Below are 23,576 nucleotides of genomic sequence, written 5' to 3'. Positions count from 1 at the left end.
GGTGCTCCAGGGGAGCAGTGCTTAGGGGCGGGGTGGCACCCCATGGGCGTGGCTGGGTGGGTGGGGAGGGCGCACTGTGAGGTCACAGACCCCGCTGTGCCGTGCCATGATATATTGTGCTGTGCCGCGGGTACAGCTTGGCCAGTGCCAGCAGCAGCAGCAGTAGCAGCAGCAGCAGCGGTAGCAGCAGCAGCCGCAGCAGCAGCAGCACGGTGCAGGCACGGGGGACCATGGCCCCCACGTGCCTCCTTATTATCCTCCTATTGGTGGCCCTGCAAGCCCGGGACACCCAGGCTGCTCCATGGCAAGCATGGGGATTAGGTAGGTGGGCAGGCGAGGGCTGGCATGCAGCCCTGGGCAGCGTGGAGCAGCGCCCAGCGCACATTGGGGTGGTAGCGGGGCCGGGACCATGGTGGGGCAAGGCTGGGAGAGCAGCAGGGCTGGGCTGAGCCAGGGGAGCCATGGCCGGCTCCAGGGGCAAGTGGGAGGCAGTTGTGCTGCGGGGAGGCGCAGGGGGCCACGGCCACTGCAGAGGGGTTTTCCAGGTGAATGGTGGGGCCGGGAGCAGTGCCGTGGGGTGAGAAAGCATCCCTAGAGCTGGCCCTGTGCCACCCAGTCCCGCTGCAGCCTTCCCGCAGCCTGCACGTCGGCGCCAGCGCTGCACAGCAGAGCAAGGCAGTAGCCTTCGGGAGCGCTTCTATGCCGGGCTGGTGACAGCTGTGCCCGGGGCCGTGGCTCTGCCGCTCCCCAGCTGGGTCCAGCTTTCAGCCTCGGGGATGTCTGTCCTGGGGAGACGTCCGCTCAGGAAGACGGGAGCATTCCTGCTCTAGCCCTGCAGTGCTCTCCTTGGCAAACCCAGGTCCCCGACACACAGCCCCAGCCCTCAGCCTGGGGGAGCAGATGGGGCAGCGGTGGGGCACTCCCACTGCCCAGCAGGCCCTTCTCCACGAGATGTGCAAATGACCATTTTTTCCCTCCAGTGCTTCCACGTGGGCCTTTTTTGTGCACAGTAGAGATCTCCCAGTAAGAAATCCCCAAGGGGCCGTATGTCCATCCGGTGCTTGAGGCGTGTGGCACACGGCCTGGAAACAGTATTTTGAGAGCTTCCAGGTGCCAGCCAACAGGCCACTCAGGCCCCTCTGCGGCTTTGGAAATCTCCACCCGTGTCATTACCTGACCCCCCTCCAGTCACTGCAGGTCACTGGGAAAGAAGTCGATCACAACAGCTAATGGAAATGTGCTTGATTACAGCCGTGCCTCCAGGCCATGGTCTCCAGGCGCCTCAGGCAGATGTTCTCTGGGAGCCTCAGGATGATCCCACAGGTATGTCACTTCAAGGAATGTGCATTTAGGGTTGAAGATGCTGTTCATGTGAAATTTTACTCAACAATTTCTTGGCCAATGCTCAGACACGCAGAAGAGCAGAGAGGGCACGGCTCGGGCTCGGTGATGTGCCCTGGGATACTCTGCCCTGCGAAGGTGTCTTTGACAGCCCCTCCGAGCCTCTGCTGCTCCCAGTGGCTGCTGCAAAGCCCGCGGGCTCTCTGGGCTTGAGTTCAGAGCTGGTGTGAGCTCCAAGGAATCCTTTCTCCCGAAAGCTCCATGCATGGTGTGCATGAGGATGTGCAGGCACTTTGGGGTCGCTGAGACCGGCAGACCCTGCCGGGGCTGCAGGAATGCCTGGCAAGGATGGGAGCCTGCTCCAGCCGGCTCCGTTGTCCTCCTTGATGTCTGAGGTCTCTCGGTGACACCTCACGGTCAGGGGCAGCTGAGAGCTGCGCACCCAGCTTGAGGCCCGACAGCTAACTTGAAGGCAGCTAAAATGAGGGGCTGTGACTTCAGTCTTGGGTGGTTTAGCTGTCTGTTTCCAGCTGTGTTTTAGAAAACTTGGCTCTGGTTTTCCTCTTGCTTTGGGGGACTGTGGGCTCTTTGCTGCCACTTGTGAAAGTGCCCAGAACATGGTTGCAAGAGCTTGGGGTTCAGCCCGCCGTCTGTGTCTGTTGCCCTTACCGTGTGATGGAGTTGGCATGATGGGACGTGCTTCTCCAAAGGGCTCTTTCCCCAGCGGAACTGGGTGCAGCATCTTCCTGTCCTCTCTGAACAAAGTCATTTACCATCATCTTGAAGTCTGCCAAAAATGAACTAAGTGCAAACAAGAAGATGCCATGCAATCTCCTAGGCTCTCAGTAGGTCAGCTTTTGCTGTCTACTGGTAAACTGGAAAGTGCCTAGTGCTTAAATTTTTCTCTGCGAATGACACATAGTTCGGACTAGAGACGAGGTGCACCCCCAAATGCCCAGGCTTTGTTTCTAAGTGTTATTAACGTATTTTGCCTCCTGAAAACACCACGCTCCTGATGAGGAACGGTTGCTTCTCATTAAAATGACCCTCTTTCTAAAGAGATGGACCGTGAGACTGTGGGGAAGGAGGCGCTTCAGGAAAGAGGCGGTCACGCGGTGCCAGTCTCTGATGAAAAAACAGCAGCAATTCAATCAACAGGCATGCCAAGTACTTGCTGCCCCCCAGTCATCCAGGGTCACATATCAAAAGCGCTGGGCGTCTGCAGGCTCCTCCCCTGGTGCCGCTACTGCACATTGGGTCGGCAGCCAAACCCTTAGTACAGAGCTAGTGTTCTCAAAGAAGCCAGGAGTGGCTCTCTGAGGATGACGGTCGTCTCGGGGCTGCGGTGGTTATTGCCATCAGCGGGCCAGAGAGATGCTGGTAACCCTCTGCGGATGTGGTGGAATGCTCACCTCCCACTGCAGCCCATTCACAGGATTTTCAGACCTCTGCAATTTTGGGAGCAAGGCCACCTGAGCCACGTTCAGTAGATGATGGGAAAGACGACTCTTAATCAAATGTCCCTCCCTGAGTACCCCGAGCTTGCTGTGAGTCCCCAGAGGCCCTGGGCACAACAGAGGGGGATCCCTCCTGTGAACTGGGGTCCAAAGGGATTTGCTGCTGGGGCAGAGGGATCCTGCACCATCCTTCTGCATCCTGTGGGCCTGAGCCATGCTGAGGCTTTACCTTTCTCTCCTTCTTGGCAGTGCTGTCCAACCCCAGGGAAGCCCACCGCACCAGGACGTATGAATTTTTTCAGAAGAGTGCAGGTACTGAGCAGTCTTGCAGGGGCCATAGGTGGGAGACAACTCCTGAGAACTGGAGGCGTGCAAGCGTGCCCACGCTGGAGAAAAGGCAAAGGGGGAGAACAAGGGTCAGGTGTCTCCTGAGAGGGCCTGACTCCATGCCCTCGGGGTGTGGGCACTGGGCTGGGGAGGGAGAGCTGGGGGTGCCGCTCCCCGATGCAGGGATGGGTTTTGTCCGTGCTGCTCAAAGGGGCGGTTGGTCAAAGAGCTGCGCTCCCCCATGTGCTCTCCATCTGGCCTCATGAGTTCTGTTCCGTGGGACAGCTTGTCCCAATGGGTCAGAGAGAGTCTCCGTGCAGCGGCACCAGCAAGCCTCGGAGAGCGAGGGTGGGCGAGCGCCAAAGACATTGTGTGCAAATGGGAAGGGTAGCCAAGAAGGGGGAGCAAACCCATGGCACGGGGAAAACTGGGTTATGGCCATCCCGGAGTGTAGGCAGAGGTGAGAGGAGAAAGAGATGCTCCAGAGTGCATTGATTTGCAAGGGCTTTGGGACTTTCCTTGGTTTCTACTGAAACCAAGGAAACGTTGCAGCCCCAGGATGTTCACTGGTTCAGAGAAGCTAACAAAGTGAGGACAAACATCTCCTGGCAACGTCAGGCCTCCTGTGAGATTACCAGTAGCACGCAGGACACAGTAACGTGCAGAACTGTTCCTCCAGGTGTGGATGGCAAGAGAAGCTCAAGCGACACGGATCCTAAGGATTTCCAGAAGTTCTGCATAGAAGGTGCCGTGGCGGTCTTGGGGTCCATACTGCTTGGGATGTTTTTTTGTTGTCTGATCCACCTGTGGAGGAAGAGAAGACGGTGAGTCGTTGGGAGGTCTTTTGCCAAACTTCTGCATGAGATGGCTGCTATTTGCTGAGACTCATTTAGAGGCAGGGTATTCTGGAGAGCTGAGTTTTAACTGGCCTCTCAATTCGTGGGCATTCTTTTCTGTAACCCCTTCTTACTGAGACAAATGTGGGTTAAAAGGGACCCTGCTTGGACAAGAGCAGAGCCAGTGACCGACATAGGCAGAGGAAGGTCAGGAAGTAACAACAAGGCATGACGTTGCCGTAGAAAGAGAGAATTGCAATAGTGACATCTCCCCGCCAGTGAGCCTCGCGGCAGAAATCACCCTGCTAGGTGATGCTGTAAATCCCAGAGCTTGCCCTTGGCCAAGGTGTCCCAGCAGCTCAGGCTGCGGTGACAAACCTTCCCAGCTCTCAGCTTCTGGGAGCAGAGCCCCACCCGAGGGGTGCGGGGCGCCCCATTTTCTGCACAGAGCTCTCCGTGCCCACAGCTCCCACATGCAGCCGGGTTCCCAGACCCCGTGGGGCGCGCAGCTCTGCCCCACACCCTCCGGGCACCGCAGCCGTGGCAGGGCCTCAGCAGCCTCCTCTCTCCGCAGGCGCCTCGCCGCAGCTTCGAGAGCCCGGTCTGACACCAGCAGCTGCCCCTCACGCCCGGACAGCTGGACTGACCCCCCCAGCCCCTCCGAGAGCTGGACCCGATACCAGCAGCCATCACGTGTGCCTGGGAAAGCGGCCCGCCAGCCATGGGGCACCAGGGGGGAACCAGCCCCCACTGGCCCGGACAGCCGCCCGGCCTGCCTGCCTCCGCCCCCGCCGCCTCCGCCCCTGCCCGCGTGGCTGTCCAACTCGGCCAGCAAGGTGTTGCAGGAACGGCCCAGCACCCTCCAGGCCTCGCAGAAACGGAAACCACCCCGTCGCCCCCCAAGGCCATTGCTCCAGCCCTCCTGCCAGGGCCTGAGGCAGGCCCGCCAGGGTATGGATTTGGGGGGAGAGGATGAATTGGAGCGACAAATGGGCAACGACGACAAATCTGAGTTCCTTCGATGACGAGGTCACGCACCTAGCTGAACAAGGGAAGTCGGCCAATGTGATCTTTTTGGATTTCAGTAAAGCTTTCGCTACTCTCTCTCACAGTCTTCTCCTGGACAAACTGTCCAGCACAGAGCTGGATAAACACGTCATGCAGTGGGTGAGCAATGGGCTGATGGGTCGGGCTCAAAGGGTCATAGTCAATGGCTTACATCGGGCTGGCGGCCAGTCACTAGTGGGGTTGCACAGGGCTCCATCTTGGCTCTGGTACTCTTTAATCTCTTGGTAAATGCCTTGGGTGCAGGGCTTGAAGGAATACTAACTAAACTTGCTGACGACACAAAACTGGGAGGAGCTGTTGGCACTCGAGGGCAGAGAGGCCCTGTAGAGAGACCATAGAATCACAGAATCATTAGGGTTGGAAAAGACCTCTAAGATCACCAAGTCCAACCGTCAACCCGAGACTACCATATCTCCTAACACTACCATGTCTCCTGGACAGGCTGGAGAGCTGGGCAATCACCGACTGCATAAAGTTTAATGAGGGCAAGTGCCTGATTTTGCCCCTGGGGCATGGCAACCTGGGATATACAGACAGCCTGGGGAACGAGGGGCTGGGGAGCAGCTCTGCAGAGGGACCTGGGGGTTCTGGTCGACGGCAAGTTGAACACGAGCCAGCAGCGTGCCCTGGCAGCCCAGAGGCCCAGCTGTGCCCTGGGGGGCATCGAGCCCTGCATGGCAGCCAGTCGAGGGAGGGGATTGTCCCGCTCTGCTCCACGCTGGGGCGGCCTCACCTTAAGTGCTGTGGGCAGTTTTGGGTGCCACAGTACATTACAGATACAAAGCTACTAGAGAATGCCCAGAGGAGGGCCACAAGTTGGTGAAGGGTTTAGAGGAGAAACCACACAAGGAGCAGCTAAAGTCACTTGGTTTCTTCAGCCTGGAGAAAAGGAGACGGTCACAATCCACTGTTGGGTTGAATAATTTGGCAGAGGTTAAACCCCCTTGCTTTCCAAGTGACCTCAGCTAATTCTGGGTGGCTGGGGGCGGCTGGGCTTAACTTCTGGTTAACTCAAACGGGTCCATACAGCTCCCAGCATGGCCTGGGGCCCCACACACACCCACAGCCACTAGAAGTGGTGCCCTGGCCTGCTGTGGGGCATGGCACTACAGCTCCCAGCATGGCCTGGGGCCCCACACACACCCACAGCCACTAGAAGTGGTGCCCTGGCCTGCTGTGGGGCATGGCACTACAGCTCCCAGCATGGCCTGGGGCCCCACACACACCCACAGCCGCTGGGGTGGTGCCCTGGCCTGCTGTGGGGCATGGCACTACAGCTCCCAGCATGGCCTGGGGCCCCACACACACGCACAGCCACTAGAAGTGGTGCCCTGGCCTGCTGTGGGGCATGGCACTACAGCTCCCAGCATGGCCTGGGGCCCCACACACACCCACAGCCGCTGGGGTGGTGCCCTGGCCTGCTGTGGGGCATGGCACTACAGCTCCCAGCATGGCCTGGGGCCCCACACACACCCACAGCCACTAGAAGTGGTGCCCTGGCCTGCTGTGGGGCATGGCACTACAGCTCCCAGCATGGCCTGGGGCCCCACACACACCCACAGCCACTAGAAGTGGTGCCCTGGCCTGCTGTGGGGCATGGCACTACAGCTCCCAGCATGGCCTGGGGCCCCACACACACCCACAGCCACTAGAAGTGGTGCCCTGGCCTGCTGTGGGGCATGGCACTACAGCTCCCAGCATGGCCTGGGGCCCCACACACACCCACAGCCACTAGAAGTGGTGCCCTGGCCTGCTGTGGGGCATGGCACTACAGCTCCCAGCATGGCCTGGGGCCCCACACACACCCACAGCCACTAGAAGTGGTGCCCTGGCCTGCTGTGGGGCATGGCACTACAGCTCCCAGCATGGCCTGGGGCCCCACACACACCCACAGCCGCTGGGGTGGTGCCCTGGCCTGCTGTGGGGCATGGCACTACAGCTCCCAGCATGCCGTGTGGTGCCGCGCAAGCGCGCTGCCTTCGTCCGCCGCCATTTTCTCCCTTGTCAGAGCAGCCCCCCAGAGGGGTGGTAGTGGCCTCCCCAGAGAACATTGTTAGTGCTTATGTTGTCCCTACATCAGGGTTCTTCCCTGGTGTGCAAAATCCAATCAACACACTGAGTCGAGAGATATTTGTCTCTCTCCCCAGTCTGCAGAGTGGGGTGCCGAGCATTTACCATCAGCCAGCAGACCGTTTAGAAACACGGGGGGGGTCTTTTATACAAAACAATAACAAGAGATGTTCCATTAAAATATCTGCTTGGTTACTTGTACAATAGTTCATCCGCACACATCTTCCTTTTAGCTGGGCTCATTATGTTAAGGTGGGCTCACATTTCCATCTCAGGTCTCCTCCTAGGGGTGTGCTTTTTAGCAGCATAATTGCCTAAGGTAACCGGAGGTCATCCCTTCATCCTGCCAGTTATCACTGAGTTAGGGTGTTACTTCACCTCCTGCCATGGCTTCTGCCTGAGCAATGGTGAGCCCCAGGGCAGCTATTCCCATCTCTCTGCTTTAGGGGCTTTCTGTTCTCTCTAGGCAAGGTTTCAAGGCTGACCATCCTGGTTCTTTCAACCCTTCGATCTCACTTATGATTTTTCGGTGTCTTATTTCCTGAGGTTTGGGGTCTTTGTCTCTCTCTAGACCTCGGAGTGTCGTAGGGTGCAGCCGGGTGTCCGTCACGTCCCTGGCTTCCCTAGGAGAGACGCTTGCAAGTGAGGGTATGGGCAGAGTGATGAGCTGCTACTGCTTCATTAACAGTAAGGCGATGAAAAGGGAAACCGCGGGCCTGCTGCCGAATCGAGCAGATGAAATAGGAAGAGGAGGTGCAGGTAGGTCAGAGCTGCATCCTCAGAAATCTTCCTTTCCTCAGTCTCCACGAGAAGGGTCTCCCAGGCCTGTGTGCATCAAGGCAGGGTGTGAGGAGAAGAAGCAGAAGCAGCAGTGGGCAAGGAGCAATTCAGGGGTGGTTTATTTAACGGAAGCTCTTAGAGTCTGGGGGACTAGAGGGGCTGCAGCCAAAGGGGCTAAGAGAGCAGGCCAAAGTCATAGTGGGGCTGCTCCGTATCATCTCTGAAAGGTCATGGAGAGGAAGTGAAAAGGCATCTTTGACTTTGACTTCAGCAAGCCTTTCAATAGCATCCCCAACAATAGCCGTGCATCCAGGTGAGCAAGTTCTGGTCACCATGCCTGGGTAACCAGTTGGGTCAAATGCCAGAGGGGCGGTTGGGCTCAGAGGCTTGTGACTAAGTGGTTCATACTCTAACTAGAAAGCAGTACCGACAGGAGCATTTCATGCATCCATCTGGAGACCTGTCCTGTATAACTTCTTTATCAGTGACCTTGAAGAGGTGATGGAAGGCACGCTCGTCAAGTTTGCAGATGATAGCCTTCTGGGGGAAAGCGGCCAGCCCCGGGGAGCTCAACCGGCGAGAGGCATGGGCTGGCATGAACCTTAGGAATTTCAGCAGGGAGAAAAGCAAAGCCCTGCCCCTGCAGCAGCCTAACAAATCACAGCCACAGAGGCTGGGCACTGCCTGGCTCTGGAGCTGCTCTGTGGAAGCAGCCCTGGGGACCTGGTGGACGGTGAATGGCACATGGGCCACCAGCACGCCCTGGAGTCAAAGGTGGCCAAGGCCATCCTGGGCTGTGTGAACGGAAGCAGAGCCAGGAGACCGAGGGAAAGGCTTAGCCCCTTTGAGGCAATCCTTGCTAGTGCAGTTCTAGAAGACTGCCTCCAGGCTGGGTTTGTAAAGCGTGGGTATTGCACCGCCTAGAGGGACCCCACGGCAGCCTACCCGTTCCTATGGGGGGTTCTTTAGACGATGGTCCCAGGCTCTTTGCTGTTGTGCGTCACACGAGGATGGGAGACAAGAAGGAGAATTTGATACAAAAGAGGCTCAGGTGGGAGATCCAAAGAAACTTTGCCCCTAATTTTGGTGTAGGTAAATGACTCGCTCCCTCTGTATGCAGAACTGTTTGTATTTGATTCGAGCAGTGTAAAACCTTTTCTTCTAAAGAGGCAATTACTTTGCCAGAACAAGTCGTTCACGGCCAGGGCTTCCCCAGCTCTGTTACGCCTGGCTGTTGTGGTGGCTGCTCCTTCGGCTCCTATGTGACTGACCAAAACAAACCCCACACTGGAGAAGCTAGGCAAGGATGATGGGCTCACGCAGCTCAGAAAATAATGTTAGGAGGTGACTATGGCTGTTGTAAAGCAAGCAGAACTTGCCTCAACACCAAGGGGACTGGATGGCGCCTTTTGTTGTCGATTCATGGACGTATCAATTGAGTGGGTAAAGTAATGGTCTTGCCTAAAATAATCATTAGAAAGTATTATTGCCCTGAGCCAGCTACACCAGCATGGGAGAAGTGTATATGTGGTGGTAGGTGGCCCAAGCCAGCATAGAGTGTAAAAGTCAAAAAGCCGGCAAAATATACTTGGAAGAGAGAAATGGGCTTCAGCTGCCTTAAACCCATGTACTCCTTCCTGGCGACTGGGGACACCCAGCATCCTGACAGTGAGCATATGGAGATAGGTAATGGGAATCCTATTTGCCATCTGATTCCGCTGTAGAGTGCAATTGCTCTCTTCTGCTTCTGTTGGGATTTCACTATCATGTGATTTCGGTATATTCAGTAGAGAGCGCTTCTCTTAGTAAAAATCCCCTACAACACCAAATATCCTCAAATAAGTAAACTTGATATTAAAACCTTAAACCCTCCTCATGTGGAGTCTCCCAACGACCCTAGTCAGGGGGTTTAGCACTGTGGCACCCTGTCACCTGCCAACTAGCTGAGAGCGTGCTCTGCCACGGTGTCTTCATCACTTGTGAGGAGTGGACGTTGCATCAGCACCGCTGCCCAAACTTGGCACACCGCTAGTGAGCGATCCTCTCACGGGGTTTTGTGCCACAAATTGCAGCCCTCTGGGCATCCACGGGAACGTTTTCAGTCTCCCTCCACAGCCTCTTATCGGACTCGACCTTTGCCACCTCCTCAGTGAGGGTGTTATGGGAGATGGTGTCACAACACTACCTAAACCCAAAGTGAACAAACCCCTGTGGTCCCCCATGTCCCAAAGGACTGAAGTGAGGCCAACCAGCTTGTGCCACCCTGGATCTTCTTTCTGGCCCTTCCTGAAGACAGGAGCCACATTTGCTTTCTCCCAGTCCTCAGGAACCTTCCCCAGTTGCTGCAACATTTCAAGGGTCACTGAGAGCAGCCTTGTGGTCACATCAGCCAGCTCCCTCAGCACCTGTGGGTGCATCCCCTCAGGCCTTGGCGCAGCCCTGGCACGGCCCCCCTGCCTCTAGGAAAGAAAGATCACTCTCCATCGGCGTGGCGGTCAAAGGAGGTTTATTGCCATAAGTACCCCCGGCTCGCAGTGGTCACTGTCACAGTCGCAGAAGATCTTGTCTGCCTCTGGCCGCGGGCAATAGGAAGCTGCAGTGACACGGGAGGGGCGATGAGGAGCTGCCCTTGCTGGGTGCTCCTCTCCTGCTCCGAGCCAGGCCTTTTGCTGCCAGGCCTCCAAGCTCCTCCCTGACCAGCAGAGCCAGAGCTCGGCTCTGCTCAAACCTACCTGAGAATAGGAGCCTCACTCCTGCTGCCGGCAAGAGCCGCTAAGGCCTCTTGCTTTTTCCAGGATGTCTCCTAAGGCATGGGACAAAGAGGTGAGTGTCAAGGCACTGCCCCACAGCCCTGGCTTGTGGCCCTCCCCTACACCTGGAACGTGCTTGGGGAGCTGGAGGGGAAGGCTAGAAAGATCAGAACTTTACAGTCGCGACATAGCAGCCGCCAGAGCTGAGCGTCGCCTCGTGCGGGGTCCAGCCTCCCCACCGGCACCCGCTCTGCAGCCCTTCTCCTACGCTCGCACTGAGCCCTCGGCAAACCCCTCTGTGGCAGCCCTCCTAAGGCCGGCCCCAGCCCTGGCCTCCCTGGGCAGATGGGGAAAGCGCAGGCCACCGTGGCCATCTTGGCAGGGAGGAGCACAGCATCGGGCCCCAGCCCTGACTCTCACCTAGGACTGCAATGGTGGCAGAGTGCAGCGCCTGCCCGTTCTCGAGGTGGCGGCTCCTGGCGATGCTGCGGAGCCTCTCCAGCACAGCAGGGGCATCTCTGACCTAGGGGCAAGCAGAGAGGCACAATTTCTTCTCTGGCCAAAAAGACCCCTCTGCTGACCCACGGCCGGTTGGCTGGGTGGGCCACAAGGGGAAAGGGAGAGAAAAGAGGGAGCGAGAGAGAGAGCGCAGGTGTCCAGAAGGGGTGGCCGTGCCTCTGCACCAGCTACCCGGCTCGCACCCTGCCCACCCGTGGCATGTCACCTCATGCTCCCCTCTCGGTTCTGGGGAAGGGCCCTGCGGCCGCAACCTCTCCCCAGGGCACAGCTCACTCACCAGGCAATGGCAAACCTCGTACTGCAGCTCGGCTGCGCTCAGACCGATGGAGGTGATGATGGTCTCCTGCACCCGCTCTGGCCCCAAAAACGGAGCGCAGAGATAGAGAGCGGTCCTGCACACCTGAAAAAGAGAGTCGAGCCACGTCGTTCCTCCCCTGTGGGAGCGGGTGGGGTCCTTGCCAGGAAGCTCGTCCAGCTGAGCTCTGCTCAGCTCACCCCCCCAGCAGAGGGGGCTGCCCCAGACGCAGTCTCCGGGCAGGGAGGGCACTGGCTGCAGCAGTTCGCCAGGCAGCTTTCTATGCCTTTCTACGGCTTGCTACGGCTTTGCAAATGAGATGTGGGGGCTCTTACATTGGAGACTTCAGGGTCAGGATCCCGGAGGTGCAAGAGAAGGCTGACCCAGGTTTCCGCCACTTCCCTGGCGAAGAATGATCTCTTCCCTGAGGCGGAGGAGGCCAGGGCGGCGTAGAGGCTGAAGGCCGAGGAGCGAAGGACCTCTGGCTCCTGCAACTCACAGACCCCATCTGTCAGCTGGGTAATGAGGGCACCTCCTACCAACGCCACTTCAACAATCGCGCGCTGCCCGTGGAGAAGAGCAGCCCAAGAAACAGCTCTCGTCCACTCATTTCCACCCTCAAGAAACCAGTACGTAAACAACCAGAACAAGAATCAGGGATCGGTAAATCAGTGTGCTTGAATACAGTGCTTTGGAAAACAATGGTTTGGAAAGAAGGTCACCTCATCCAGATTCCTTCCCTGCCACCTAGGTCGTGAGTCCCGGAGTGACTCCCAATACACAGGGAGCCTCCGGGCACCTAAGCAGCCTTTCTGGCAGGGGAGCCATGTAATGCCTGGGAAACCACAGGAGCGCACGAGAAACCCTGCCGTCCTGGGGCAGACACAGGCACTTGACAGCACAGCCCACCCTACCCGCAGAAGAGTGGGGGGAAAGGGTCCAAGCAGATGTTCAGCCAGCAGAGAGCCTCCACGCAGCACGGGGAGGCCCTGGGCACACACCGTCCCGCCTCCCTCCCCGCCCCCACCTCTCAGACAAGCAGAAGAAAGAGTTGGTTCACTCACAGCCTCAAAGAACATCTTGGTGGACCTGGCGACGTCTTTGAAGGCAGACCCCAAGCCCTCTGCCTTCAGCTTCCTCACCACCTCAGCCAGCGCCAGCATGCTCTCAGCAGCCACCTCGGGACAGGTGGTGTCCCTCAGGCCCCTCTGCAGCGCCTCCAGAATGGCCTCCTTGTGCCTTCGCACCTGCAAAGCCAAAGACCCCACAAGCTTCTCACGAGTCCTGGCCCAAACAGCGCCTCTTTACCATTGCTCATGTTTTGCACCAGGAGGCGCTGGCCTGTTCTGATCCCCTCAGGAAAGGGGCTCGAGACTCTCTAAGATCTCTTCTGACATGCTCTTTGTCAGAGCCAGCACTTCAGAGAAAGAGAGGCTAATAAAGGCAGTCCCTTCAGGTGCTGGGAGCCCTGACTCGTGCAGCCCTGCCTGCGCCTCTGATCCCCACGCAGGGTGCTGTGCAGACCCCACCCGTGGGAAGGGTTAGGCCGGTTTGGCCATTTGAGCTCTTACGGGATTGTCCTACAAGGCCTCAAGCCCTGGTACATGGGGGAGCTGCCTGCAGGCTCCTTGGTCGCAGTGAGCCGGCCAAGCTCCTCCTGAGGCCAAGGGAGATGCACAGGGCAGCACAGGCTTGGGCCCCCTCGGGGGAACTGTTAGGGGGCTCTAACTCCTTGACGGGCAAGAGTGTTTGGTCAGGAACCCTTCATCTGCCAGGGGCTGAAGTTGCTAGAAACCGGCTCAGAGGGGATCTCAGCCCAGGAAGCCTTGTTTGGCGCCAGGTCCCCCTTTGCCACCCTGCGGACATCAGAGAAAGGAGCGTGGCCTTAGGAAAGAGCCCCGTTTGCCTTTGCTAGCCTGGCCAAGCTCTCAAAGCCCCGTGCAGCTCTCCACCAGGTTCCTGCCAGTGAGTGGCTGCAGTCAGAGAAGGGAAAAGCTGGTCTCACCTCCTCGGGTGCTCTCCTGACTGCATTGCCCAGGCCTCTCGCTGCCATGTGCCGCACAGCGCTGATTCCGTGCTGTGATCTCTCCACCAAGACGCCTAGGACACTCTCCAGGAACTTCTTCTCCATCATCGGGGGGTCCTTCATCAGCTACAATAAAGCAACATGCCCGTGAGTGCCAGGGTGCCAGCCAAGCCCAGGCACAGCACGCGAATGGGCTTCAAAGAAATGAGGATCCATTGGATCCACTGGACGGTGACTCTCTCCTGGCACCTTCTTCCCTCAGAAGAGACATCCCAAGCAGCACTTTCCTAAGAGAAGCCCTCTGAAGCCTTCCTCCCCGCCCTGTTGCCTCACCTCAGCAAAGAAAGCCGTTGCCGTGAGCTGCAGGTTATCCGAGCGGGAGTTCAGCCACTGGGAAAGGGCCCATATCACTCCCCTTGAGACGAGCTGGTTGCGAAGCAGGACGCTGCACATAGAGCACAAGAAGGCGACACACAGTCATGCGGCAAGAGCACAGGCCACGACCCAAAACTTCCCCTGCTCCGACGCGGGCGCTGTTCAGCCCTGCAAGGCAGCTCCCTGGGCACACGGGAATGGTCCTGGCAGCCATTTCCCTGGGCACAGCCGCCCACAGGACGGTGAGGCGCAGCCCCGGGGTCTCACCTCGTCAGGAGGCACACACCATCGGCATGAGCCCGCGGGTTTTCGAGAAATGCCCACGCTCCCTGCCTCAGTAGCAGCAGCAGCCACCTCTTCTCCATGCATCTGCTCAGCACCAGCTCTAGAGCCTCACGGTAAGGGCTGGCAAAAAGAAAGCCCAAAGACATCGCAAATCGCAGCACTTCTGGGGAAGATTTGTTGTGGTGGAGCTAAAAAGCTCTGCCGCCGTGGGAGGTGTTGCTCCGCTCATCCCACACGGCCCCGTGCTGGAGGCCAGGTACCCCTGAAATGACGCTTGGTAGCATTCAAGTCCATAAAGCTCTCAGAAAATGGACATTTTCATCCTTTGCCATGCCTCAAGCCACTGGCAGCGCAGGGTCCCTGGGCTCACTCGATGCCAGATGCCCAAGGTGCTCCCTGAGGGCTCGTCTCGCCAGCATTTTATGCAGCAGGACTTGCAGGTCACAGATAGCTCCAATTTCCCCCAGCTCTTGAGGACCAGGAGCGGGGGCAGAGTCCAGTGCTGTGAGGAGGTGACCCAATGGGTCCGCCCACCGACAGATTTTACAGGCAGGATCTCTGCTGCTGCAGCCAAGCCCGCTGGTCATGCCCTGCCAGGCCGCAGATTAGACGAGCTGAGTCTCTAGGACACCAGACCACAGATGGCCATGGCCGGAGCTGGGCCGCCGCCCCCGGGCCAGGAGGGGTCTCCCCGTCTGTGGGCTGGGCCAACCCCACGCAGGGTCTCTGCCCGGTCAGCGGAGGGAGAAGAAGGACACGCTGCCGTCAAGGCTGCACAGGAGGCAGGATGAGAGCAGTTGGTGGTGCCAACCCCACAACCCCTTCCTCTCTGGGAACAGGTGGTTCTCCAGGAAAGAAGAGAAGCCAAGACAGCCCTGAACCGGCCGCCACGCCAAGGAAACAGGGCAGGCCAAAGTGCTCCCTCAGCACCACAGACGAACACGCCTGGGTGGGGAAGTAAAGCTCCCCAACTTCCCTGCCCCTCCTGCTCCTTACCTGCACGGCTTGTCCTCACTTCTCGGTACATTGAGGAAGAGTCCCCTCCGGCATCTCAAAGGGGGGAGCAGCATCTCCTCCCCCAGCACCTTGCTGACCTCACCCAGGAGGCCTGGAAGGAGGCGGGGAAGCAGGCGCCGGACCCTTTCCTCGGTTGGCAGCACGAACACCACCTCGGAGATGGCACGGGGGAGCTACAGGGAAATCCAGCCAAGAACCACCTGTTAAACAAGGGCTTTGCCCACCAGCGCAGTCTCTCTGCCTCCCCTGGGGGCTCTTGCTGCCTGCAGGTCTCATGCCAGGGACAGCAGCGAAGCACCCCGGCCCCTCTACAGCGGCACCGCTGAGACGCCCTGGCACGTCGCCCCTGTGCAGTCCCCCCAGGCACTTGCTAGTTAGACAGCGGATGCAAAGCTGCGGGGATGCCTCTGCCTTCGAACATACCGTGAGGGACTCCAGAGCAGCCTGGCTGTGGTCCGGTTGGTGAGCGGAGGAGTGGGGCCCAGGGTTGTTCTCTCCCGCTGCCTCTAACTTCTGTGTTAAGTACTTCAGGACCTGAACCCCCAGGACGCTTCTCCCCAAGGTCCTCCACAGCTCCATCGCGTCCCTGCAGGGGAAGAGACGTTCACCCCTGAGCTCACATCCCTGGTACCTGCGGTGCCCTCACTAGAGGCCAAACGCTCTCCTCATCAGCAGTGGGGCTTATGATGCCTGGTTCCTTCCCGAGACGGGAGCACACGGCCTTGCAGTGCTCAGACCTTTTGGGAGGCAAGCGACCTTCTTCTCCACTGGATTCCCCCTCACCCAGGACCCAGGCAAGCCACGGGGTCTGTCTTTAACCACAGTGGGGCGAGGTGGGAGTGCACAGACCTGTCCACGGGCAGCCGCTTCTGGAGGAGGCTGTCCACCACGGGCTCATGGTGAAAGCGGGCCAGGAGACGCACCGCCTGGAGCAGGAGGGGCCTGTGGGTGCTCTGTCGCATGGTCTGCATGCAGCTGTGGAGGATGTGCAGGACTTCTGGCACCTGAAAGGAAGAAGGTGGGAAAGAACGCCGCAATGCCCCTGCCGCCACCAACTTGAAATAGGAGGGCAGCAGCATTTACAAAATCTTTACATTCCTGCAGAATTTAAAAACCCTTTAACTGCAAGCCTTTGGGAAGACCCACAAGTCCCTGGTGCTCTGCTGCTGTACATTTGAACTCCCATCGCTCCCAGGGACTGCCCCTTGGAAAATCTGCAGAGCGAAGAGCCGGCGAGGACTGATGGGAACAGCCCCATGGGATGTCCTCTAGGAGATCACAGCTGCTGCAAGGCTGAACTATTGAAATGAAGGGTTGAAATATTCCCCTTTGGAGGGGAACAGAATGTGCCATCGCTCAAAGGGCTCAATTCTTCTCAGGCTGCTGCCTTCTCCAGCTCGCTGAACTGCTGCAGCCCTCAGGGGGAACTGGGAAGAACCAATACCTGCTGTTTTTCCCCACCAACTCCCCTGACCCTCTTACAGATTCCAGGCCCTGCTCTGTTCCCAGATTAGGATTGGATGCTTACAATAGTGGAGCTCCCAGGTACTCTGTGGCAACCCGAACTAACCTTGAAAGAGACAAGGGCGTAACACCAGGGCCGGCAGACTACTGCGCAGGAAGGGCAAGGCAGCCTGCCATCTGCTCCTTCGCTCCTTCTCCAGGGCCAGGGCCACCCTGAAAAAGTGCCGGGGTTCAACACTCCCGGTGAAAGGGCACTTGGAGCCTTGGAACCGGCCAGCCATGACCACGGGGCTACGGCTCATCATTTCTGTGCCAGAGCCACAGGGCAGATGAACCCGTCCTCCCTGCGAGGCCCCTTGGGGCAGCCGTACCGAGCACGGGTGGCTGGGTACGGCCTTTGCTCTATGGGGAGGTGCTTCCTGGGAGCAGGATCTCTCACAGGCACACTGGGAAAACCTCTTCAGGCCTGGATGCCGGAGAAACATCTCTGTGCTCCTCCAGATCTCACCAAAACCAGGGCTGGAGGAAGGCTGCTTTGGTGGGCCCAGGAAGAGCAGGTCACCAGGCGCCTTTGCCGTCAGGTGGGTCTCAGCGCTGCTCTGCAATCGGTAGGTCTCCACTGGGTGTCCCTGGGGACAAAGATTGAAAGGAGCAATTTGGTTTGTTTTGTCCCCAATCCCGGGGTGCCACGAGAGAGACCCGCCACCCCCAAGTCAGCTGTGTGACATGGACCCCATGTACAAGCTGCAGACATGGGTCAGGACAGCTGTGGGAAGCAGGCAAGGCATTCTGTGGTCAGAAAGCAGAGCTGGAGACAATGGGGAGGGAAGCCCAGGGCAGCCGGCAGCTGGCAGTGGGGCCCAGCAGAGTGCAGCGCCCCCAGAAATGCCCGGCTCCCTGAGCCTCGGCCCTGGGACTGCAGCACGGGGCCGGCACCAGCTGGGGCTTTGCTGGGAAAACCCAGGCAGGGTGACCCTGACACCCTGCACGTGTTCCTGGCCCCGGGATCTGACCACCTCTCTCCCTGCCCATCGCTGCCATGGGATGCAGAAAGCGGTGCTGCTGGCCCTGGTGTGGTCCTGAGCCACCTCTCGATGGAGGAGTCTTTAACCAGCAGGCCTAAAAAGAGGGGAAACTCTCCAGAATTAAGCTGTGCTTAACATTTTGCAGGCAGTATGGCTGTAGAGCTGCACCATGGTGCTGCTCCTAGGGACTGTGCTAGAAACAGGGCGGCTGCCTGTATCTGCAGGCAGGCAGTGGAGTGTTGCAGCAGGAATGATTGATGGTTTGTGCGGCTGTTGAATGGGGTCAGCCTTTAAATGTGTCTGACCTGGTACGCCTGGTTCCTTTTTCCTTGCAGGTTCTATTTAGAGCTAAAATAGTACTTTTTTTAAAAAAAAATAAAAGCAAAACCAACAAGGAAACAAACAAAAAAACCAGTCCTGGCCACTCTGCAAGGCGATGCTGGTCACCAATATTAGGACGCAGGATTGGGCCCAGGGCAGGGCTTTTACAGGCAGCACATTTCTTGAAGGCTCCCGGTAATGCAGTTCCTGGCCAGTGATTGAGAAATGGGGCAGCTGCCCAGAGTTGCTATTTTTGCTCTCTCCCCATCGCTCTCTGTCTGGCTCCCTGACCCCATTTTTCAGTTCCTCCCTCTCTATCTTTAGCCCATCACTGGTTATTTCTTTCTTTTCCTTCCTTCCTTCCTTCTTTCTTTCTCTTTCTCTTTCTTTCTCTCTGACTCCCAGCCTGTATTGTCTAACTCCGCCCTGTCTGTCCTGTAGCCTGTTACTCTGTTTTCCTTTCCCTACACCTCTCTCCCGCTCCCTGGCCTTCTCCTTTCTCTGTTGCCGTGTCCTCCCTCCTGGCTGCTGTTTTCCCCTGTGTCCTGCAGCCTGTGCCCTCTCTCCCGCCTGTATTCCCCACTCAGCTGGCCCTGCTGCTCTCGGGGCCTCCGTCCTGCTCCTGTCTGCTTTTCTTCTTCCTGCGTCTCCACCCTGGAGGCCGCGGCTGCTGTGCCCTTCTGCGCCTCCTTGTCCTGACCCACAGCCCTCTCTGCCTCAGTCTCTCGGGGTCGTTTCCCGCCCTCCCCTCGCCCTGTGTCCCGCTCTGCGCCCCGGCCTCCCCCTTTCTCTCTCCCCGCTGCCTTTTCCCTCCGCCCCTCTCCCCTCTGTCCCCCTGCCCCGCTCCCTCTGCCACGTCTCTGTCCCTGCGCTCTCCTGGTGCCTTTACCGTCTCTCTGACCCCCTGTCCCGCTCCCTCGCCCGGAGCCCCGCTGCCCCCTTGCCCTCCATCTGTTTCTCGCTCCGTCCCTCTGTCCCTCTGCCGGCTCCTTACCAGGATTTTTCCTTCCTCCACTCCCTGCCCAGCTGCGCCCTGTTCTCCTGCTCCCTCTGTGTGTCTGCCTGCTGCTGTCTCCCCCCTGCCCCCTCCCCGCCCAGCGGGTGTCCCGGAGCAGGGCCTGGGCAGCCCCGGGGAGGCGGCCGTGGGGCCTGCGGGGGGGCGGCTGGCTCGGGCTGGGGGGGCGGTGCCCGCGCAGGGTCGGGCGGCGGGAAGGCGCGCCCCGGGGCATGCTGGGAGCTGGAGCCCTGGGGCAGGGGCTGCCGGGCGGCCATGTTGCCCCGGCCCCAGCCCGTGGCCCGAGGCCTGTCCCGCGGCCCCAGGCCGCCCCCGGGCCTGTCCTGGCAGCAGCCAGCTGGGCCTGGGCCCCGCTCCGGCCTCCCTGAGCTGTGCCTCGGGGCGGCCTCCTGGGGTGCGAGCTGTGAGGCACCAATGGGCTCTCGGAGTTATACCTAAGCACGAAGGAAAGTGTGTATCTAATATAACATGCATGTTGTACTGTATCTCTCCCAGGCACTTAATCTGATGCCAAAGAGAAACTACATCTGGCAGGCAAGACAACTATCAAGCCATAACGGGGAAGTTTGGCTGTCAAAGCTTTGCACGTTTTCAAAATTGAGCTCATCTACATTTTAAAGGCAACAGCTTTGGGGACACTTCTAAAAATTTACATATACTCTTTTGAACCAATCATACCACACTTTACTGTATTTACATATTTTGCTGGCTTCAGGAGTAGATTTCGTGGGTAATGCAGCCAAAAAGTAGAAAGAGTTCTCTTTCTAGCTACTACGTTACAGGATCAACACTGAAGAGACCCTGTAGGTACACTTCATTCGAAGTCCTGCTGACAGAGCTCAAAAGAAAAACAAGAATATAAACCTGAAGATCAGAACAGAGTCAAGCTCTGTGACCGCCTTTTAAGAAAGGGAGGCAGACAGAAGCTTATGCAAGTGTGCAGTTTGGTTAAATAGAGCTATTCAAAGCCCCGTCTTCTCTCCCCACGTGCCATTGAGTTGGTGTTTAAATGAAGAACATGCTATTTGTAAAAGCTGCTTCCTCTTCAGGAAATGAATTTATACAGGCTTTTTGCAGACGAGTCTAGCTGGAACACACGACGCTGCGGTATGAAATTGTATGACTTGTTTTCAAAAAGAATGGACAAAGGCCGTGCCCAAGAAGACCCAGCAAAAGAGTCTTTTTGTTTGTTTAAGTCACCTCTGAATTTTCATGGTAAATATCACCCCTGCCAACTTCACCGATACTCGTTCAGAGAAAACGACTGTTTCCATCCTTTCACGTACGTGCACGTCTTACCTCATACATGACTTGTCCTGATGCCAAGTGTCTTCTCTCAGCGAATGCTCACTGCAACAGATGTAAACTCACAGCATCGCCTTCACTGGAAAAGGTATAAATTATGAGATTTGGTTACAAAGCTGCTTGATAGTCCTCGTTATCCCTTCCTTAGATCTAGGCTGAAGTTGCCTTAAGAGCATTGTCTCACTGAAGAGAAGAACATAAAAGGACAAGCTGAATAGAAATCACTCAAAGGTGGAGCCAGAATTAGCCCATCAGAAACAAGAAAGTAAATACAGGATAGTAAGTCTTAAACACCCAGCATTGTTTCCAATTAGATCAAGAAAAAAGAAAACAAGGAATAAAAAAAGCCCTGTACAAAAATGCGTTACTGCCTTGCGTTTACTACATTTTCTACAGTTTTTTAACTGAGTTCACTTCATCTGCAATGGTGCATTCTGTTATTACAGCTTAGCAATTGCCATTCCCTACTCTGAGAACATTAGCTCTAACAAACATAGCAAATCAGTTATGTACAAGAAACTTTATCCTATTTAAGGGCCTTAAGTAAGAGAGACAAATCTCAGCCTCGCCCTCCCACTGCTCACAGCCCGTCAGCACTGGGATACAGCCCGCGCCTTCTTTGCCAAACGGGTATTAGGGCAAATCATGGCTCTACCTCAGACGAGGCAGCGGCCGAGTTGCAGGGGAGACACACACCATTGCCACGGGAAAGGAGTATTTCTAGAAAGCGTGGAAGGGAGATAATAGCTTAGTACAGTTTGCACCAGCCCTCATTTAGAATCAAAATAGCAAGCAGGGAAAGCAAGAAAGTTTTGAATGCACACCAGCGCCTTCATGAATGAGAACACAAATTGACAAAGGCAGCCGGAAACAACAGCAAAAAGCACAGCAGCTTGTTCGGCAAAAAGCTGACTCCTGCCGAGGAGAAGCGCACGCTGCTCTGTAACACGCAAAGCCGCCTGCCAGCAGCTTTGTTACAAGGCCTTGATGAAGACAGACCTTTCAGCACCTGCAGCCCCTCCCAGCACAGCGCTGACTGCCAGAGCAGAGACACGAGCACGCCAAGACTCCTGCACTAAGCTCTGCAAGAACAGGACGCAGGCTGGCCTTTAGCCTCCTTGCAAAATGCAACACGATGACAACAGGGAGCTTTACATCAACAGCAAAGTGTTACACGACAACAAAACAGAGACGTGACCGTCACAACGTATCCTTTCCTTTATACGTTGTTTTTTCTTCTCCCAGAGGTGCGGGAAAATAAAAAAAACCCTAAGCCCCAAGGCTTCCTCCTCTCCCAGATCGAGGGCTTGCTGTGACTGCGCTGCCTGGCAAGCTGCTGCAGAATTTACCTTTCCTCTTGGCTACAAGAATTCTAATCTTAGCAGCGCCCACAGTAATCTAGACAACTGTATTTTCTTTCACGTTTCCTGGAAACCAAATTACATTTCCAACCTTCTCTGCTACTCAAAGCACTACCAAAAGCCTTTTGATTATGCGAATTCTTGCTGCTCCAAGTCTCGATGACTCTTAGGAGGAAGGTGATGAGGACCTCCCTCCTTAGGTTACGAGGACTCTTCATAACCTTTACCACACTACAACCAAATTTCCCCACCAAAGGTTCTTCATGTTCTTCACGTTCAAAAGTGAACCACTTCTTTGTGGTGTAGAAAAACTCCCTGAGGCAACGGAGAGTTACAACTACATTCGATTGCAAATCACTTTGGTAGACACAGATTCAAGGTGTGACGTGATCCTTCTGAACCTTTACTTTCCCTGTTCCCAGCTTACTTAGATTTAAGAAATAAGACTTACAAAACGATGTCATTTTTTCACAAACATAAGTAACTCACAGGCTATACGCTTACGTCAGCACACAGCTTGCCTTTCCACCTCAAACTCTGAGATTTATCAGGTTGATCGGCAAACTAACACAGTGGAGCACCAACCCAACTCGTCTCTTTAGGCATCACCACCACACAAACGCTCGCTGCCAGTAATCCCACTGCAGCACTACAGACAAGCAAATCCCCACCTGGATTCTAGCAAGTCAAACCAAATCACGTTCTGGAAAGCTGAGTAATAAGGAAGTATTTATTTGTTGCATATTCTAAGGTGATAAAAATAGAGTGAATCTTGACGTTCCATTAAGTTAAGGTGACTCTTGTCTACGCTCAGATAAGGAGCCGAGGGGACAGGACTTTGTTTGAGTTTTGGGTTAGAGACGACAGGAAAAATCAGTGACATTGCACAGTGTATCCCATCTGCACAGGCACCATATTCAATTAGCAGAGATTGAAGGACTTCAGGCTGAAAGTCAATCTGTTAACCACCTCCCAGACCACTCAGTGAAGGCTGTTTTTTCCTACCCAAAGTCCAGAGAAAAATGTGTTCTGCTCTAAAGTCACCTGCTTGCTAGTCCGAGACCGACGCCAGACTCTGCCTCCTCCCAGCGCTGCTCCACGCCAGCACAGCTCCGTCCTGCCGGCACTGGTGGCGGTTGGCTCCAACGGTCCGACCCCAACGGAAACTGGGCGGGGAGTCTCTCCAGTATGGCTCTGTGAGTCTTGCACTGGGGAGCCCAGAGCTGGACACAGCACAGGGGAAGGGTCACCTCCCTCCATCTCCTGTTGATGCCTTGCCTACTGCAGCCCAGGACTCAGTTAGCCGCCTGTGCCCCAGGAGCACTTTGCCGGCTCCAAACTGGTCAGCTGGGGGTCCACCATGTCCCCAGGAGTCTGCACAGCTGCTTTCCAGCTGGGTGTCCCCCAGCGTGTACTGGTGCAAGGGCTTGTTCCTTCCCAGGTGCGGGACTTTGCCCTTCCCCGGGGTGAGCTGCATGAGGGTCCTGTCAGCCCCTTTCTCCAGCCTCTCAGGGCCCCTCTGGTCGGCAGCACGACCCGCCGGCGCATGAGCCTCTCCTCCCACTTCTGTGCCACCTGCAAGCTGTCCGAGGGTACACTCTGCCCCATCAGCCAGATCACTGCATGTGAGCAGGGCTCACATAGTGCAGCGCAGGGCTTGCAGACGTGCACTTCGATATGGCATAACTTCTCACAGCAGGTTCAGAAATTTATTCAGTCTGTTTTTTTGTTCTATATACAGCGCTTCCCCTTTTGCTTCCTGCAGGCTACTAAAAGCTGTTCAAACTGTCCCATTTTTCATTTGAACGTCACATCTCTTCACAGCGCTGGTGTTATGTGTCACACCGGGTCAGGTTGTACTCTCACATAGATGGTTAGACAGGGGGTAGCCTAGATTTAAAACCACCCTCCTGGGCACTGTCTCGCACACACTGGGGAC

At 56.7% G+C, this 23,576-nt stretch overlaps 2 protein-coding genes across 2 annotated transcripts; both read right to left on the bottom strand.

Annotated features, from left to right (window-relative positions):
- Positions 1-10,372: 10,372 nt before the first annotated feature.
- On the bottom strand, positions 10,373-13,591 carry LOC142051298 (protein maestro-like). The gene is made up of 7 exons (XM_075080439.1): positions 13,449-13,591; positions 12,508-12,690; positions 11,779-11,931; positions 11,426-11,548; positions 11,050-11,152; positions 10,612-10,682; positions 10,373-10,472 (listed from the first exon to the last, which is right to left on the bottom strand). The coding sequence occupies exons 1-6, from the start codon at positions 13,575-13,577 to the stop codon at positions 10,627-10,629; spliced, it is 747 nt and encodes a 248-aa protein (XP_074936540.1). The 5' UTR covers positions 13,578-13,591; the 3' UTR covers positions 10,373-10,472; positions 10,612-10,626.
- Positions 13,592-13,727: 136 nt separating this feature from the next.
- Positions 13,728-16,304, bottom strand: LOC142051305 (maestro heat-like repeat-containing protein family member 2B). Its single transcript, XM_075080447.1, has 5 exons — positions 15,996-16,304; positions 15,570-15,732; positions 15,126-15,319; positions 14,112-14,249; positions 13,728-13,914 (listed from the first exon to the last, which is right to left on the bottom strand). The coding sequence occupies exons 1-5, from the start codon at positions 16,223-16,225 to the stop codon at positions 13,728-13,730; spliced, it is 912 nt and encodes a 303-aa protein (XP_074936548.1). The 5' UTR covers positions 16,226-16,304.
- Positions 16,305-23,576: the final 7,272 nt, after the last annotated feature.

This window comes from Phalacrocorax aristotelis, unplaced genomic scaffold (genome assembly GCF_949628215.1).
Source record: "Phalacrocorax aristotelis unplaced genomic scaffold, bGulAri2.1 scaffold_88, whole genome shotgun sequence".
Lineage (NCBI taxonomy): Eukaryota > Metazoa > Chordata > Aves > Suliformes > Phalacrocoracidae > Phalacrocorax > Phalacrocorax aristotelis.
This window is presented reverse-complemented; position numbering and strand designations above follow the sequence as displayed.

Excerpts from the sequence above, each read along its gene's own strand:
- LOC142051298 (XM_075080439.1), bottom strand. The coding sequence starts at position 13,577 with ATGATGGAGAAGAAGTTCCTGGAGAGTGTCCTAGGCGTCTTGGTGGAG. Across the intron at positions 12,691-13,448 it reads TCAGGAGAGCACCCGAGGAG|GTGCGAAGGCACAAGGAGGC; the intron begins GTGAGACCAGCT and ends TTGGCTTTGCAG. Across the intron at positions 11,932-12,507 it reads CCAAGATGTTCTTTGAGGCT|GAGCCAGAGGTCCTTCGCTC; the intron begins GTGAGTGAACCA and ends TGTGAGTTGCAG.
- LOC142051305 (XM_075080447.1), bottom strand. The coding sequence starts at position 16,225 with ATGCTGCTGCCCTCCTATTTCAAGTTGGTGGCGGCAGGGGCATTGCGG. Across the intron at positions 15,733-15,995 it reads AAGCGGCTGCCCGTGGACAG|GGACGCGATGGAGCTGTGGA; the intron begins GTCTGTGCACTC and ends CTTCCCCTGCAG. Across the intron at positions 14,250-15,125 it reads AGTGAGGACAAGCCGTGCAG|CCCTTACCGTGAGGCTCTAG; the intron begins GTAAGGAGCAGG and ends TCTTTTTGCCAG.